Consider the following 13,381-nt stretch of genomic DNA (forward strand, 5'->3'; position numbering starts at 1 on the left):
ATTTTTTATCAAAAAAGAAAATAGTAACTAAATTTTTTTATATAACTTTTTATATTTTTCATGAAAATGACATCAAAATTTTTCTTAAATAATTCATTAAGAATTATCCTAAAAGAACCTGTTAATAGGACCATTTCTAGTATGGCATTGGTAGCTCATACTCTAAGCAAAGGGAAATGGGCCTTAATTTTCTTCTTTTGAAAGAAAATGTCTTGGACTTTTTCTCATGGTTTGATCCAGGCCCTTTAGGCATGACTGCTTTAGTTGTTTTTTTTTTGATACTTTTTTTCCAATAAGATTTATTTGATAACAAAAAATAAAAGGAAAAAGTACTTAAAACCTCCCTTGCTGTTCTCCATAAAATACAAAACCCTCTAGTGGTAGGTTTTTTTTTAAGTGCAAACTGCTAATTGTGCCACACTTAAACCTCTTGTAGTGTTGTTTTAAGTGCAAACGGTTAATTGTGTCACACTTAGCCCCTATTATTTTTCAGTGTAACACAAAACCCTACGAGTTTTATCATTTTTGTCTTAAAAATTTAGATTTATTGTGAGTGCACTGTGCCTTTGCTATTATATTTTTTTTGTTAAGGGTCCTACAAAAGTTTTTTTAGTGACTATTGCAATTGTGATAGCAAATATCCCTGGCAAATTCATTTATTTGGGATATAGCAACAATAAAGTCTTGGTTCCAAAGTTTTTGGGTCGACTATAGTTTCTCAACAGATTAATTAGGTCAATCACATGTATTCTTTTTCTCATTCGATTATTTGCGATGATATTTAATTTTATTAACATCATCTATTAGTCTTGTAGTGTGGATGCCCGGCCCATTTTGTTTTGTAAGCGATAATTTAAAATTAAAAAAAAATTTTGTTTGTGGGTACAAATAGGAAATAAGGAAGGGGGAAGGTGAATGTGGTTGTATGAGAGAGAAAAAAAAAAAAAACTGTTGGAAGTACATATGAAGTGTCCTGAGTTTTATAACTTGTGAGTTATGAGACATGGAGGAAGCACATGCTGTGTGTGGTAAAATTTTGGTAAAAGTTTAGATACGTTTTTTAAAGTTTCCCTTAATGCTACTCAAAAGTCATGCATGTCCCAATGATTAAGGTCTTAGAACATTCCCTATGATGCCAACAGAATGTTTATTTTGCAGTCTATGTTTACTATCCTATGGTCCATTTGGAATCACAGGAATCTAATTTTGCACCAAGGAAAAATGCCTAATCCTAAGGAAGTAATCTTAACTGCTCAATCCTTTATTTGCAGGTACCAAGAAGCTTTTTCTTTGGATTCACATCAGAACAATTTCAAACACCAGCAAGTGCAGAATTTCACAAATCAAAGCTGGCAGATCATCCTAAAAGTAGCAGCTTTCAAGAACAACAGAACCAAGAGGAGTGGTTTTGCTTATCAAGCCTTAAATCAAGAGGGAGCTATCATATTTTCAGGTGGCAGCAGCTGTGGAAAAAAGAAGTACTACCTAGCCTTATAGGTAGCAGTGAGTGAAGGGGTTTTTAAAGCCAAAGAGTTGGGTTTCAATAGAGTTCTGATTCTAAGCACCAGCAAAGGATTGGACCAATTTTGCAATCATACTGGGAAACCTGCTTGGATGGAGAAGACATTATGTTATGATCTGCAGCAACTTAAGTGCCAGGGGTTACTTGTAAACCACTTACTTGTTCCTAGAATTGTCATCTCTCACGTTTTGAATTTAGCTTATATTACTACTGCCTTTCCTGCTGTACATCACTGTAGGCTAAATCTTGATTATGTATTAGCCTCATGACTTAGTTGTATTATTTCCTTTGTTTTAATGAATGTTTCTCTGGTATAAAAAAAAAAGGTCTTAGAACATTCCCTAAAATAGACTAAGAAGCCCAATATAGGTAATGAACCCAATAAAACACCCACATTCGTTTCCCAACCCATTACCTAAAATATTATTTTGCTATAGTGTCCATATTTTGAAAAGTGAAGGAAATAATTAAAAATGAATTAAAAAATAATATTAAAATGAATTAGAGTTTAGAGTAGGGAGTCGAGTATGGTGTTTTGAAAAATGGTTAGCTAAAAAAAAATGTAGATTCTGATCCTAAAATATGGAAGAAATTTTAGGCAGATAAATGTGAATGCTCTTACTCTTAGTACGAGTTAGGTGAGTTAGGTATCAAATTCAAACATTTGATGGTGGCTTTTTTTTTTTCTTTTATCAAATGGCGACATTGATTCTTTAACAATAAGCTACTATAATCACACTAAGATAGAATAACCATCATATATTGTCCCCCTTAATCTAAGATAGGATTGAGATCCGGTCCTTCAATTGAATATTATCTTTTTGTTTTTAATACAATAGTTTATACAGAAATTTAATACCTACCTGGAAAAAATCGTAATAATCTCCTAACTAGTTAGAATTAAATTTATCAATCATTATGGGAATAAGAATACTAAATGAAAATAAAAGAAAGGGAAAAAGAAAAAAAGAAAAAAAGAAAAAGAAAAAGAAAAAGGAAATTAACTGTCTTTCGCTGTGTAACATTGATTTTCCATGAATTATTAAAACAATGTAACAATTAACTACAGCAGAAATATTTGTTAAATTCTTTTTTTTTTAAAGAAAAATTTGTGCTAAATTCTTTTTTTGACAAAGAATTTGTGCTGAATTCTTAATCAAGGATTCTTGCTAGAATTTGAAGGAGAGGGACCTTCCAAACGAATGTAGTCATACATAACTCCCTGGAAAGGGCTTGTACTTAATGGTTGTGTTAGAAAAATGGTATTATTTCCCTCCACTACGTGAGTTCCTGGTACCTTAACTTCAAACAGCCAGTAGAGCCCATGAATTCCATGCCTCGCAATTGTGTTATCCTTGCCAATAACTCCACTTGTAAATAGAGGATTTGCCATTGGATCATTAATTCGAACCTTTTAAGAAAAAAAAATTTGTACTATTAGTTAAGTTGAAAAAACTAAACTTATCTTTGCAAAATGTTATTAATATCAAAACTGCAACAACACGGTTGCAATAATATCTGTGAGTTTGGGAAGTAATTATAAGTTTTTTTTTTGGGCTTATTTTAGATACTGTTTGCAAGTTTTATAATGCTTTTGTTTCAGCTTTATTTCAAAAATCTAACTTTCCGTTTTTTTTTTTTAATAAATAAAATAGTTATTAGCTTTTTGTCTCACCTTATGTAAATAAATTATTGGAAATAAGCAATACCCAATCGGAGAAAGTTGAATTAATCATCAAAAGAAAATTAAAAAAAGTGTAAGTTGAATTATGAAGTTCCATACTTGCAATTCGGAAGAATGGGCAGTTGCAAGAGCTACTCGTAATTTATAGGTTGCACTCTCATCAACATTGTCAAGTTTGAACCTAATTTGCCATGTAGTTCCTTCATACGTGTTATTATTTGTCTTCCTGCATCGCAAAAATGGCACACAGCTGAAATTTTTTCTAGATATATCTATACTTAAAAATCACCATTTATAAATAAGAAACACGCTATCCACAAAAGGCCAATGGTAACATTTTTCTCTTTCGGTAACTTTTCAAAAACTGCCATAGCAGAAACAACAGAGGAGATCGCAGCCGACTTTAGGATGGGCCTCTGGCACTTTTCCTTCCACAATTTTACCATCATCAATGGCTGTGTAGGCTATTTATTGAGGTGCTCTTCATTAATGGGCCTCTCATAAAAATTTAAAAAATTAGTAGATATTTTCAAAGTAGGAGGACATGGTATTTTCTTATCTCATATTATGACGGATCTTGTTATGAATTTTGACAGTGAGATTCCCAATTTATGTGATAGAAGAGATTATTATGTCATTGTACTATTAAGATACCTAATAATTACTCTAAAAATTTCTTTGATGTGTTCATGCATATCAAATAGTCTTGTAATAAAAAAAAATAAAAAAAAAAGTATCAACATCCAAAATCAAGCTCGACTTTGATTTGCCAACTTTAGTTAGATGGGGAATGTTAGATATATTAGGGCCCATGGGCCTTGGACCTAAACATGTCATGAGCCCACAGTTTTAGTGAATGTACTTATAAGTCAAGTTAACCTAGTCCTACAAGGGTCAGAATAGGTGCCGACAATGTGACGCTAGTTCATAAATAATTATTGCCTCCGACTGCTTGGAAATATTGGTGTATTGGATGAGGTTGAGGCCATGTTATGACGCAATTCGTTCAAGGGAATATTGTAGCGTCTATTCCCATTTATTCTCTCACATTGTTTTCTTAGTGGGTACAGGAGTTACTATGATTACACCAAGTATAGCAATCATGGTACCCCCTTCACCCTTTTTTTATTCAATTCAAAGAAATAAAAATAGAAGAATCGAATCATAAACAACTGAACAAGGCAATATTGGAGATTTTTTATTGAAGGGTAGTAATAATAATATTGTAGAAATTCGAACCTAGTAACTTGAGCAAAGAACCAATCTTTTCTATAGTCACTATTCCCAATCGTGTAAACCAAGTCTCCATCAGGATAAAGTTCTGCATATCTTTCCCATAATCCATATTGCCTAAATCTGCCACATAAGGAAAACAAAATCAAACTCTTATTTCCATTCATAATATTAATTTCAAAAGAACAAGAAGTTAGTCTAAAATATTGGAATTGGATACATGGCACTAACACATTAGCTAGAGAGAAGTTTTTGGAATAATTGATAAATAATTAAATGATATCAGAACCCCCTCCCCCCCCCCCCTCCCTCCAAAAAATTGCATTTAGGTCCTAATTTTAATTGATTTCTCTTGCAAGAACCATACTAATTTCATGTACAGGTTACGAAAAATTCAAAATTAAAGGGGACTAACCTATCAGGATGATTGACATAAAGTTTGTTAATACACAAAGGGTTAGGATCAGGAACATAGAATTCAGCGGCTGTGCGATCTGGGATGCCTATTTCCCACAATGTTGGGCCATCTCTTGGAGGCTCATATACAAGATTACCAACATCAACGCAAAGACCTGCTTCACATGATATTCGACTTCAAATCACTATAGCATAATAAGTTGATAGCACATTTGGATATGAATATAAAAAGCTTCATAACAAATTGAAAACAAGACCTGAGGTTATGTTAATGACAACATCGTATCTGTAATCACCGATGACACCAGGGACCCATGCATACAAATTATAGACACCAGTACGTACATTTTTAATACTGAAATAGCCATCCTCATTAGCTATGGTCCAGAATTGGTAACCCTGCAGATCAGAAATAACATGTTCAAGGAATCAAGTTTGCTACCTAGCTATGAAGATAAGGTACCAAAATTTTTCTTGTCATAATATTACCTTACATTCTCTTTGCCAAGATCCAACATCCCCTGGCAATGCCAATCCAACATAAGAACCAATTCCAGGTGTAGGATTCTCACAAATATACCTAGACAAAGCTCAAAGTTTAAACTTCAGTCAAATTTAACTTAGTTAATTGCGTTTTTTCATATAAATATAAGTCTAGAAATGTACCTATCATGGACTAGTAATCGACCACTGACATTACCCCGTTGATCTGATGATGGAAAGTCCACTGAAGCTGGAAAATCATAGGGCCAGGTTTGAACTTCATTCATCACCTGAAAATAGTTTGTTTTATTAATTATTGTTCGCCATCAAAGTTGTAATCTAATTTTTACCAAATAAAACTACAAATTTCAACATGTGTTTGATGTGAAACCTGTTTTTTAGCATCCTCCCAGAGCAAATTCGGGCCCTCCTCATTAGTCAAAGAATTAAGATACATAAAAACGGGGCCGTAAACTTTCTTCCATGGCTCATTAGGTCCAAATTTCATTATCAAATCCTCTCCTGCATAGTGTGTGCTATGAAATACCTGAGATTATTGTGCCACTTAGAGAATGTTAAAGATTATAAAAACATCACACAATTTTCTTTTTGTAGTTCACAATGTACATGCATGTGATCCACAATGAAGGATTTGAAACTATTTTTCACTTACTGAAAGGCTGGTTGGACCGTCGTGGGAATTAAGGAATTGTTTGGAGGGTCCAGCAGATCGAAACTCATAGCTGGGTGTGATTTGCCAAAACCCCACAGGTGGGTCCGCGCTTACCCACCCGTGAACTCTGATATCCTTGGCCTCGCTTGAGTATTCGTACTTGTCATCCACCTGCACAATAATCGATCAAATTACGGAGAAAAAAGAAAAAAAAAAAAAAAACATGATATATGCACTAATTCTAAAAATTCTTCGATACTTGATTTCTTGAAAATAAAGTACCATACAAAAAAAAAATGAAGATAAATTACTCTACCGTCTAAATACTAATTATTATTTTAAATATTTATAATTTACTTAATAATATAAAATTTACAAAAGAAAAAAAGAGTGAAAAAAATTACTCAATATTTGATTTCTTGAAAGTAAAGTACCATTGTTTATTTTAGTATAGAAACTTACTTTTTATATTTTATACGATTACCTTTTAATAACACTCACATTATATTATCTGTTCTACATTATATTTTATTTAAATAATCATTTTTTATTCTTTGTTGATTATTATCTTCCTAAAATGAGAAAAAGAGGGAGAGAGAGAGAAGAATTTGATGAGACAAGAGGTAAGTGAAATAAAATAAAAATAATGATATACAAAGTTACTGTATATTTAGTATTTACACAAAACTACAAATATAGGTGATTTTAGGAATTGAATGTGAAAATTAAAAGCTGCAAACATGCTTATCAAACACCAATTCAAGTACAGTTTCAATAATGAAAACTAAGGCTGAAGTACAATAACAGATCGATGGGGAGAAGACTATTTTAGTAACATTACTTTTAAGGGAAATTATACAAAAAGTTTCAAAGTTTATGTTGTGTTTTAGGTTGAGTCTTAACTTTGTCAATTGAAGTCTCAGACGTATGAAATATATAGATTCAATTTGAAACTTCCGTCTATATCCACTATTCTGGAAAACTACAAAAAATTGTGACACTCCAAATTTCACCGAAGACTTAATTAGTTTTTAAATCAATTTGACATACAATGAATTAAGAAAGTAGAAAATAAAATTTTTATTTATTGAACAAGTCTACTTATATATATATATATATATATATATATATATATATATATATATATATATATATATATTAGGGGTGTCCAGAGCCGCTAGACCAACCAACCCGTCCGATCTCCACCTGATTTCAGTCCGTACCGATGCTCCTATCGGTTGGTTTCGGGTTTCCGCGCCCAAGGCCCGACACCGGCAGGTTGAGTGGTAGATTTTCTTCTCCAAAACCCGAGCCACCCGACTTGACGGATGTTATATACAAATCCGGCGAAATCAAGCTCAAATTCGAGGAGATTCAGCGAGTTCTCAACCATATTTGGTGAGATTTAGCCAAATTTGGCCAAATCTTAGCAAATTTCAGCGATTTAGGTGCAAATTTTGGCTATTTTGATGCAGATCTGATGAGTTTTTACATTTTTCGGAGATGATTTTACAGATTTCAATGATTTTTTTGTGTGTGTAGATTTTGGTGACATTTGCAGCTTCGGCGACGACCCAAAATCGACCGAACAAACTTGATCTCCACCCGAACCCAAAATCGACTAGACTAATTGACGCCTGTGGTAGGTTTCGGGTCCTTCTTCTTTCCACCTGATGCCAGTGGGTCGAGTTCGAGTTGGGTCGAAAACTGACCTGGCACGACCCATGGACAACCCTAATATATATATATATATATATATCGATCGAGCTATGCCTCGACAAACCATTAATAAAGTCTCAATTGATTGAGAATTGTGAATCCTGAAGTTTGATTAGGCCTATTAAGTTGTTTCATGACTTGGAATTTAAGCCCTACTTGTTAAAGTATAAAATGGACCATAAGAGTTGACTAAACAAAAAGAAGTGAAAACCTCCATCATGTATTTACTATTTCTATATCAACTCTCATTCAATTTACCAACATATCAAAGACAAAATAGTATATCTGAAGATCAGTGTTACTGCTGTTTGGTGGTCAAACTAAAGTCACAATACATGAACATTATCAAGCTGCTACGAGATCTTTGAGATGGTCCTAGAAGTTGTGAGTGGGAAGTTTGTGTTTTCATAATCCATAACAGAAGAATCTAATCAAGTTGGAGTTATGTGTGGCAATGTGAGTAAGTAACTGCAGGATGTAGCAGCTAGAAGTTATAGTTAATTTCATTTGTAAAGACTTCAATTTTATCAGTGGATTTTTCTATGATGTTTGTGACTAAACCCTCAATGTGTTTTTTTCCTTTAATGTTGTTAATTGGTTGTCAACTAATTGTTGAGCCATTAATATTTTTGCACTTATATTATCTTGTGATATGTTACTATTGTAAAATTCACTTTAAATTGAATTCATACTCATAATTGGTTATATAATCAACTAGGTTTAAATTTGAACCTTTCAACCTAAGTGAAACACAAAGTTTTATTAACGATTTTCCATTTTTTTTTTATACTCGATTAATTAATATGTCGAAAATAATGGAGATGGACAAAGGCTAAATTGAAACGGTTTCATAAGTTTTAAATTTTGATTAAAAAAAATTAAAAGCGTGAGATTTAAACTGAAATAGGTCATAAATATTGGGTGTTTTTATTTAATTTTCTTTTAATTGTAAGTTTTTTTAGTGGACCCTTAATATCTTCGTGACAATATCAAAATAAAAATGAACTTGCCCTTCAATATAAGTGTTTTTATCTTTTTCGTAAACCTTTGAACAATTATAAAGACTTGTTATTGATATCAAAAAAGTAAAGAGTCGAAGATATACCTCTCCTGTAAATTCTGGCTCCACGGGATTGACAAGTCGTACTGCTTCTGGGTAGGCCAGGGTTTGGCCTCTAGGTGGTAAGCGGTCTTCAGGCAAGGGCATGAATCTTTGCCTGTTGTCTGCTATAGCCATATAACGAAACCTGTGAGTTTAAAAAACTTATGTTGTCAAATCGTGTAATATTTTCCTTTGAATATTGCCATAATTTTTTTTTTTAGGTAATTCAATTGGTAAAATTTTTTGTTGTTGATAAAAAATTTAGGATTCAAACATTACCTATATTAAAGCCAATTGGTGTCATAATTTAATGATAAAGAACAATTATCACATGGGATATATGCTATAACTTGAAATTCTATCAAATCTATCAAAAATAAAGAAGATTGATAAAATTTACTTACTTGTCTTTCCTAAGCTTTAATGCAATCCTAGTATTGTCCAAATCGAAAGCTGGTGATTCTGCCAAGTGTTCATAAATGGCATAGGAATAGAATCCCGAGGAACCACGAAGCATCACGAACCTGAAAATAAGTATATATTGATACATAACCATTTCCGTTCTAAAAAGTTATAGTCATTGATTGGAATCTTGATATAACAAGATGTGCTCATGTGAACAAGTACCTTTTGTCTATAGTCAATGGAACAGGGTTGCCCTTAAGTGAGGGATCCCACACTCTAGTGAATGACAGCTCTACCTGTTCTTCATTTTCCACAACTACCGTCAAGTTTGTCCCTTCCAACCTGTAAAGCAATCAGTTCACGGATTGCATACCAACTTCAGTTTTAGATTGCAAAAGTTTATATACTACCTTTTTCTTTTTTTTAATGAGTGTTAGATACAACGATAATAATCACATGTAATCATTCAACAAAAGTTAAATATAATCCATTTGTGACACCCAAAATTTGTAATTGGAAGAGTAGTTGAGAACAAGTTAAAAAAGAACAAAAGCTAGTGCTAATAATTGGAAGCTGGAAGTTGGAACTTAGCTTCAAATTAACATGAAATTCGGCGATTGATAAGAAATGAGTGTTGCAAAGCAAGGAAGATGTGATATACGTCATGAATCACAAGTAATATAGGCATTTCAAACACTCTTTTTTCAAATCATTCTCTATATTTTGTGAATATATATGCATCTGAATGTCACCATTTAAAGATTTAAGTTGCAGGTATGTAAGGATCAAGTAAAGGTACTAACAAGTAACAAGTATAACAAGTGCTCATGTTAGAATAATCATAAGCCCAGGAAATTTACTGTTAGAAAATGCATAAATAGGGAGGGCCGGGAAACATACCTATCAAGGTAACCCTTAAATTTTTTTGATGGGTTACCAGGGTAACCCTTTGTGCCGTTTCTTCCAGGAAAGTTCCATACCACATCCCAGTATCTACATGGTTAAAAAAAATGGGACAATTAATTTCAGTAAGTTCATTAAAATTGCATCCTAAAAGGATTATTTGGATTGAGAAAAGGGAAGGAGAGTAGAGTAGAGAGTTGGCCGGAAATTAGCCTAATTTTTGACCAACTCCCCTCTACTTTCCCTTCCTTCCCCCTTAATCTAAACAACTCATAAGTCATAACATGTTAATGCATCATTTTTCAATATACAACTTGCTAAAATAGGAATATAAATCCTCTCACTTTCTTTGTTTCACTTTATATTCCACAAATTTTGCATGTATTAAATTTTTACTTTTTGTTTTAAACTTTGATTATCTTATAAACAAAAGAAAAAGGAATATGTGATAAGTTATTATTGATAGAACTTAAAATGGAACACAAAAGGTGGGATAGTGAATTTTAATTGCTAAAATATTAACACAATTTTGCTCTTGTTTCCTACCGGTGTATCCTTAATCTGGTTTGATTAATTTATCATCATATATAAAATCATTAAAAAAAATATTAAGGCAGCCAGTTCGATTAACAAATAACTGTTACATACTCTCAATCACTGTTTTTTAAATGTCTAATCTTAGTATTTATATAACCCATCAAGTATCACAATCGTGTTCTTCAACAAATAAGAGAGATGTTGCTGGGATTTTTTTGTAATAAATTTTTTTGAAAAGCTTACCCTCTATCAGTTTCGTTGTTAAGAACTTCAAGCAAATTGTCAATGCAATTATATTGTATTCCAGTGACCGTTCCTCCTGGATTTGATAGGTTAACTTGTACTATTCCATTATCCATAACCACCTGCAAAAATTATGTCTCATTAAGATTCCATTCCCACACTGCACTTTTTGAATTATATCCAAATTTCTCTGCATGGTACTTTTTATAAAGATACAATTTTCCATGTAGCTAAATATCTATGGTATAATTGTAGAAACAGAGGAAATCGCAGAAACAGAGGTACCAAATAAGATGAAAATTTAAATTTAAAAAAAAGAAAGTTACTTGAGTGGCTTACATATTGATCTTGAATTTGTAGTCGCACGCTTGGGTATTGCATATTGAGACTGCTCTCTGCCATCTCCGGGAACTGCTTTGGGACCATGGATATATCAATCTGGTTTTGGGTGGTGAGTTTGAGTAAAATGTAAAGCATAAAATGACTGTAAGCTAAACTCAAATATGATGATTCTGAGAAGGAGAGACAATTCATCCCTAACCTTTTCAGAATCCAACCAGAGAATGTACATGTGAATATGTGAAGGCTTTGTGGTTTGCAAGGATTTTTTCTGGTCTACCTTGCTTGAACCAGAGAAAAAAGCAATCTTTTCATTTATCTTTTCGTTGTCGCAACCACTACTGTTTTGTGTCAAACTGTGAATGGCGCATTAAATGGAGCCACTCACGGGTCGGTAGTCGTTATGTTAGGAATCTGAATTAGGAATCATGAAATTGTGGAAAATTTTGTTTAAGGAAAGATACCAATACCATTAAGATCATATAGTCAAAGTTCTACCAAATTATTTTATTTTATTTTTAAGATCATATAGTCAAAGTTCTACAGATTGTTATTATTACTATTATTATTATTATTATTATTATTTATTTGGGAACAACCATAATTGGAGGTGGTATCTCATGCACCAGGCGCATGAAAGATTTTTCCTAACAATTGGGTTATAGCGTACTGTTTCCACTTTCATTCCATGTAAAGAGTGTGACGTGAGGAAGGGTGGGTGGCAAAGTTATGGGGTTTCGAAGATTATTAAGTACTTTTGGAGTATCATAAATGTGTACCCCTCTCACATAAATGGTGGATCTTACCATAAATTTAATTAGTAGATCCATTATTCATGTGAAAGGAAGAAATATGCATTTATAGTACTCCGAAAGTACACAATAATTTTCCGTGAGTTTCTAGTTATCATGTCTAACTAGAGTAATGCACCTTTAATAAATTTCTATAAAAAGAAAAAAAAAAGTATTGGGCATATTTAATAAACTATCATGTTGACGGCAAAATGTCTTATAATTCAATTAGTATCTCCTAGTGTTTTTAATGAGATATCCAGGATTCAAATTCTCCTACTCACATTATTGAATTATCGGTTAAAAGAAAAAACTATAACATTGATGCAAAAACCGTTGATCCCTTTCCTTTAATGGAAAATTTCAATAATAAAAACTTTTAATTAATTAAAAAAATTTATGTCCCATGGACTATGTGGTACATTTTGAAATATTTTGTAAGAAATTATGTTATTTCTCATGTATAATACTTATTATGTGTTTTTTTTTTTTGAGAAGCTTATTATGTGTTATAATATTTGAGTAATTGAATTAAAAACTTATTCATAAAGGCATTATAAGAGTATAGATAATTCGATCCAATTGGTATTAATTAGGATTTAAATTCTATCAGGAATTATTATGAAAAGGAATACATATAAAATACAGTTATCTATTTTGAGATACGGTAAAACACAATCCCAAATAACTAAGGTTATGTTAGGCCTCTGTTTAGTATAAATCTACCTGTACATTTTATTTTATTTTATATTAAAAAATTGTGCCAATATATAATTGCTCGGTATAAACGTAAGGTTCTATAAGAAACGTTTATAAAAATTGAAATATTAATCTTAATTTGATAAAAAAGAAAAACGGTTAATAAATTTAGAATTCAAGTGAACTCCAAGAGAAGCTAACATATGGCAGCCCATGTACTAGCTTCATGATCTCAACCCCTGTTGTTCTTTCTGATGTAATTTTAGCTCTGAGCAAGCCTTTGTCCTAGGCTCTCCTATGTAGCCTTGGGGTTTTTTTTTTTTTTTTTTTTTTGGGAATAAAATCGTAGATTATCCACACACAAAAAAGTAAAACAAATTCTTTCCCATGGATTACATACGTACACAAGAAGAAACCCATGTGGGTTAAACATTTTTTTTTTTATCAATTTTTTCTTTTAGTTCTTAATTAAAAACAGCCTTAACAGTACCAAAAAATAAAAAATAAAGGACAATGCACTTAAACATGCAAATCTAAATAATTAGACATCAAAACAAAGTGTTTTTTGTATGATGATGAATAGAGAAAGAGATCAAGGTTAATTTACCTGATTGGCACATCCAAAAACAAA

At 32.1% G+C, this 13,381-nt stretch overlaps 1 protein-coding gene across 1 annotated transcript; it reads right to left on the reverse strand.

Annotated features, from left to right (window-relative positions):
* Positions 1-2,510: 2,510 nt before the first annotated feature.
* LOC142613603 (uncharacterized) lies at positions 2,511-11,584 on the reverse strand. The gene is made up of 15 exons (XM_075786023.1): positions 11,261-11,584; positions 10,922-11,043; positions 10,139-10,231; positions 9,461-9,580; positions 9,238-9,357; positions 8,837-8,978; positions 6,013-6,183; positions 5,731-5,886; positions 5,523-5,629; positions 5,346-5,436; positions 5,114-5,255; positions 4,855-5,011; positions 4,446-4,562; positions 3,306-3,432; positions 2,511-2,933 (listed from the first exon to the last, which is right to left on the reverse strand). Exons 1-15 carry the CDS (start codon positions 11,453-11,455, stop codon positions 2,679-2,681), a joined length of 2,115 nt encoding a protein of 704 aa, XP_075642138.1. The 5' UTR covers positions 11,456-11,584; the 3' UTR covers positions 2,511-2,678.
* Between the last annotated feature and the right edge of the window lie 1,797 nt (positions 11,585-13,381).

Source organism: Castanea sativa, chromosome 10 (genome assembly GCF_040712315.1).
Source record: "Castanea sativa cultivar Marrone di Chiusa Pesio chromosome 10, ASM4071231v1".
NCBI classification, from domain to species: Eukaryota; Viridiplantae; Streptophyta; class Magnoliopsida; order Fagales; family Fagaceae; genus Castanea; species Castanea sativa.

Excerpts from the sequence above, each read along its gene's own strand:
- LOC142613603 (XM_075786023.1), bottom strand. The coding sequence starts at position 11,455 with ATGAATTGTCTCTCCTTCTCAGAATCATCATATTTGAGTTTAGCTTAC. Across the intron at positions 9,581-10,138 it reads TTTAAGGGTTACCTTGATAG|GTTGGAAGGGACAAACTTGA; the intron begins GTATGTTTCCCG and ends ATTGCTTTACAG. Across the intron at positions 3,433-4,445 it reads TTCTTTGCTCAAGTTACTAG|GAAGACAAATAATAACACGT; the intron begins GTTCGAATTTCT and ends TTTGCGATGCAG.